Source organism: Oncorhynchus tshawytscha, linkage group LG01 (genome assembly GCF_018296145.1).
Source record: "Oncorhynchus tshawytscha isolate Ot180627B linkage group LG01, Otsh_v2.0, whole genome shotgun sequence".
Lineage (NCBI taxonomy): Eukaryota > Metazoa > Chordata > Actinopteri > Salmoniformes > Salmonidae > Oncorhynchus > Oncorhynchus tshawytscha.
Genome location: NC_056429.1, coordinates 45,922,408 through 45,928,077, shown reverse-complemented (window position 1 = coordinate 45,928,077; position 5,670 = coordinate 45,922,408). Strand labels below are relative to the sequence as shown.

Here is a 5,670-nt window from a genome sequence, read left to right as displayed (position 1 = left end):
GTAGTATCTGTCCATAGGACCACTTTAAGCCGCACACTCCACAGAGCTGGACTTTACGGAAGAGTGGCCAGAAAAAAAGCCATTGCTTGAAGAAAAAAATAAGCAAACACATTTGGTGTTTGCCAAAGGGCATGTGGGAGACTCCCCAAACATATGGAAGAAGGTACTCTAGTCAGGTGAGACTAAAATGTAGCTTTTTGGCCATCAAGGAAACGCTATGTCTGGCACAAACCCAACACCCCCCATCACCCCAAGGACACCATCCCCACAGTGAAGCATAGTGGTGGCAGCATCATGCTGTGGGTATGTTTTTCTTCAGCAGGGACTGGTCAGAATTGAAGGAATAGTGAGAATTCAATTGAGAATCTGTGGTATGACTTTAAAATTGCTGTACACCAGCAGAACCCATACAACTTGAAGGAGTTGGAGCAGTTTTGCCTTAAAGAACGGGCAAGCTGTAAGAGACTTGCAGCTGTAATTACTGAAAAAGGTGTCTCTACAAAGTATTGAATTTGGGGGGGGTCAATAGTTATGTACGCTCAAGTTTTCTGTTTCTTTATCTTATTTATTGTTAGTTTTACAATAAAAAATATTTTCCATCTTCAAAGTGGTAGGCATGTTGTGTAAGTCAAATGATACAAACCCCCCAAAAAAATCTATTTTAATTCCAGGTTGTAAGGCAACAAAATAGGAAAAATGCCAAGGGGGGTGAATACTTTCGCAAGCCACTGTATATATATTTTTATATATATATATTCCTTTATGTAGGCCTACATGTATTCGCTGTACAGTACCACATACATTTAATTTCCTCTCTACTAACAATGCACACGTGAGAACACACACACAATGGGATTTCATGGGTGCTATAGAACTGCGATCAAAATGGGTTCAATGCCTCCTGAACAACCAGAATCTATCAACAGCTTTGCATTGTCACCAAAAGTTGGTTCCCCATGCTCACATTCACACACCTCACCTTCAAGCACCCTTTGGATGGAGCCCTGACAGACAAATGGAGGACAAACAAAGAAAAGGGGGTCTGTTAGAAAACGTGAGAAGTGTGAGTTTTGAACCACAGATGTTGATAAGACTGAAGGAAAAACATTATTCATCTAATCTTTGTCTCCAAGGAGGGAGGGGTTGATAGGGCAGATAAACCATGTCGGTGAAGGAAACTAGGTGCATTTAGAATTAAGAAATGTGTTAATTGACCATGTAAAATAAATGACTATTGGAAGAAGACCAATAGAAAGAAATTAAGCATAATTGTGCAATGGAATTGTCACACCCTGACAATAGTTTGCTTTGTATGTTTCTATGTTTTGGTTGGTCAGGGTGTGATCTGAGTGGGCATTCTATGTTGGATGTCTTGTTTGTCTATTTCTATGTCTGGCCTGATATGGTTCTCAATCAGAGGCAGGTGTTAGTCATTGTCTCTGATTGGGAACCATATTTAGGTAGCCTGGGTTTCACTGTGTGTTTGTGGGTGATAGTTCCTGTCTCTGTGTTTTGCACCAGATAGGACTGTTTTATGTTTTCGCACGTTTGTTGTTTTGTTAGATTATTCGTGTACAGTTTCTTTATTAAAGTACAATGAATAACAACCACGCTGCATTTTGGTCCGCCTCTACTTCACCTAAGGAAAACCGTTACAGGAATAGATTACAGAAATACAAACAGGCTACTAATAGAGAGAGAGAAAGAAAGAAAACATGTACCACAAGATGAATAGCAAATTAAATCAATAAAGGGCACCTGATAAAAATAAAAAAACATGGGTGACCTTGGAAGTCAGTTGGCATCAAATATTTACCAAAAACTCATGCAACTTTCACTGACTCAGGCAAGGGCCAAGGACTCATAACAAGGAGAAAGGGAGGAGCGACCATGCTTTATTAAACACATGGGCAAGTGCAGAAAACCACTCATTTCCAGAGTTGAAAGAAAGAGAAACACCCGTGGAAAAATAACTGCTTTCTAAAGTTGTTTTGTTGCTGTCCAGCGAAAAGTCATTTCTCAGTTACTTTTTATTTGTTCAATAGAAGCGTCGCTATGGCAAGTTTCGTAGACGTGAAGAATGTTGAGCCAACCCACTTTGAAGAACAACACTACGACGAATATGAATACTACAACCTTTCAGAAAAATACACAAGTAAGAATCAGTAATTCTTATGTTTGTATGCAATTATCAAGTTATGACCATCAAATAATGGTAGCCACAAATAATTTGAAGATTCATTCAATTTCTATGGGTCGGTGAGGTTCAATCTATGAAGAACTCTCAACTCCTCAACGTGTTGCAAGTGGCACATGTTGACTGCTACAATGTTGCATTGGGGGCAAGTGGGTGTGTTATTGTTTTCAAAGTCTCACAATCTGAACTGTGAACTCGCACTGTTTCCAGGTGGCGCTAGCCGCAAGGGGAGGTCAAAGAAGGAAGCCAGCGACAATACCAACCGACCCAACCCCGGAGGCCACGAGCGCAAGCTCATAGAGAAACTTCAGAACACTGAAAAGAAGGCCAAGGAGTGAGTAAATGGAGGTAAGTCACCCCCCCCCCCTCCAATCTTTGTATGCACTTCACAATTTCAAACAAGTGTGGGACACAATATGAAGTTTGAGGAAGTGAATATTCAACATTTGCTCTACAGTGAATTATATATTTTTTTTGTAGGCTTATTGACCTACTAAATACCATTTTTAAGGCATTGTTTTGTTTCTATCTTGGTACTCTGTTCCTACCACCCTCAAGTGCCCTCATGTAGCAAACGGTCAACTAGGCAGAACCATAACCAAAGTGCATTTGTCTTTCCTTTCAGGGCAAATCGGACGGCTAACACTGGCAACCGACCATGGCCGCCTTGGTGACAAAACAAGATGGGCAGACAGACGGTGAACTCCAATGTAGAGAGGGGTGAATATGAGGACGGGTCACAGGCTGCCAATGAGTTTGACTCTAGCGTCAGTGAAGGGGGATTTCAGTCCTCTCCTTCATAGAGCTGATGGTATGGAGTGGGAGTGGCCCCCATATTGGTTGTTCACCTCAGTCATGGGTAGACCTCCACTGAAGGTGATGTAGACCACCATGCAAGCGGTCTTCTGGGCGACCTTCCCAAACAAATGGGGAGTAATGGGAGTGGTTGCAGGCTGCATCATGTTTCAGTATCAATGTGGTTTTGTTGATGTCTTAATGTTAATGTTGTTAAAGTCTTAATTGATGATATTTGTCACTTAATGGGTTTTTTTAAAGCAAAGAGGTTCTTAAAATTGATTTATTTTACAAAGTGTATTGAAAATAAGTCTAGGTTTAAAGTGGTACTCCAGTCTCCTTTTCAACTCATTTAACACCTGAATTACTTATTAACAAAAGGTTAATCTCAATAGGTTGTCCAGGTAAGTCATGACATGGCACGGGGGTGGGCTTTCCTCTAGTGACATCACAACTTCCCATCCAACCAACTCCTTGTATGCCCTACTCCTTGAAGTTTGCAGTTGTCTAAACCCTATTTTGCTTAAAACCTATTTTTACCTTTTGGTGTGTGTACTTTACTGTACTTATACTTGGGATATTACTTTTCCAAAATCACTGGAGGACATCTTTCATTCTAAATTTGTCTTCATGGAAGGTGTCATGGGCTGCAATCTTCAAACAAGCCAATAGGTGGCAGTAACCAATTTGTGTCAGGTTAAAGTCCTTTCTTTGGGAATGCTCTAGTTTAGAAAATACATTTGTGCCAAAGAATTAAGGGTTATTGTCAAGAAATGGACTATTTGAAGAACCCTTGACAAAGAAAGGAAAATGTAAAAGAAAAGACATTTCTGTGACAGCTGCTTAAACTGAATGAATAATGAGAAAAGAACTTAAGTCTGGTGCTTTGCATCTCTTTGGTCTGAAAATGTAGGCTACCCTTGAGCTGAAATTAGTTGATGTTAGGCAGGGTTTTTATACTAGGTTAGTTTCACAGATATATTTCAAGGAGATATAGCCTACATGACAGTTAGATTGTGTATTGTTTTAAAAGTAATTCCCTATTTCTAAATTGCAAAAACAAAACTTGCCATCAAATGCACTCACAAGTGTGAGCTCCATGAGCTCCATGGTCTTCTAAAAGGGAAACTGATATAAAAAGGCTGCTAGTATCATCTAACACCCATTTTTTTTCAAAAGCCTTTGGTGGAGCATGTTATGTTTTTCCCATCATGAAAAAAGAGTAAGTTATAGTTAAGTAATCAGTTAAATTAGACATCGAACTTGAACTCTGTAAGAATCTTGGATCTAGCTGTTGGACAGTGTTTTTGTATAGAGATCTCAGAAATATGCCTGCGTAACATTTCATGTCTCCTTATGTTATGGGTTGAAAACAGTTATCATGGGCACACAAATCCAAAATAATAAATGTGATTGCAAAATCAAATGCTTCTAAATGAGTCACCTTATCTTGATACCAGTGGTGGTCAGTGTCATTTAAGATGAGGGATGACAATTTTTTTAATGAGAATGGCCTTATTTCTATTACAGCATGTTGGATGACTGTCATTCATAGTCCATTCACCCAGCTCAATCTAACATCAATAGGTTTAGGCTACTACATGATACTCAAATTTTCCCGATAACCATCATGAGGTTGTTACAACCTAGCCTATGAATTGAAAGTTTACAACTTAGGTGCACAGGTCGAGAGAAACATTTGAGTAATCAAGGTGACAATGACACATTCAATACCGCCTTGCACACTCTTGCGTGCATCTAGCTGATCTAGGGTGTAATCATTAGTCCAATAATTACAAACAAGAGTTTCTATTGGACAATTTCAGATATGTTTATCCACGTTTCGTTCCGTTTGTTTCTGTTTAAGAAACTTTTTCAACAGAATCATGATAACGCGCAAACAGTTCACTTTCATAGCAGCCACATACAAACAGCATGATCACTTTACTCATTGTAAAGTCCCTCTCGCATCTATGCGCTCTCATCCTCTCACCTTTTCCCTTCACTTATTAACTTCAGTGCACAACATATCAGCTGTCTGTGACCAGGCTAAGAAACCTTTCCAAGCCAAACCTTTATATCATAACCGCTAAACGCTACACACATTGTTGTCACCATATTAGCTAACTTCATAGGTGTCATGACGTTGGCCTGGGGGTAGGTTTATGACAGTCATAAATACCTCTTCCCCCCTTTTTCCGCTCTCTACCCTACTGATGTTACATTTGCAAAACCCTTGGTTAACAAAGGGATTCTTGGAACATCAGAAGGTGGGGGGAAATGAACTATATTCTGGTAATCTGACCAATTGAACATATGTGGTGGTACTTAATGAATAGGATGTCAGTTCGGTTGTCTTCTGAGACATTCTCATCAATGATAAGATGACATAAACTCTACAGTGGAAAGTCTACACATCAGAGTTATCGGATTCACATGGAATTGTTGTTCAATTTAAATGTTTGAATATGAAATTATTCGTGATGGGATGAAATGTGATTTTAGCTTCTAAAATGTGAGATTTGGGTTTTCATAAGGTAGGGCTCTGCTCAATCAGTGGCCCTGTGAAGGGACATGGGCTATAAAACTTTTCAAACACGCCCTCTTCTCCCTTCCTATATAAAGCCTTGACGACAATATAACCTCCTGTTCCGAGGATGTGAGGATGACGGTCTGAT

The 5,670-nt window shown here is 39.6% G+C and overlaps 1 protein-coding gene across 1 annotated transcript; it reads left to right on the top strand.

The window, feature by feature from the left end:
- The first annotated feature begins 1,905 nt into the window (after positions 1-1,905).
- Positions 1,906-4,418, top strand: nupr1b (nuclear protein 1b). Its single transcript, XM_024422351.2, has 3 exons — positions 1,906-2,155; positions 2,408-2,545; positions 2,823-4,418. Exons 1-2 carry the CDS (start codon positions 2,056-2,058, stop codon positions 2,533-2,535), a joined length of 228 nt encoding a protein of 75 aa, XP_024278119.1. The 5' UTR covers positions 1,906-2,055; the 3' UTR covers positions 2,536-2,545; positions 2,823-4,418.
- Positions 4,419-5,670: the final 1,252 nt, after the last annotated feature.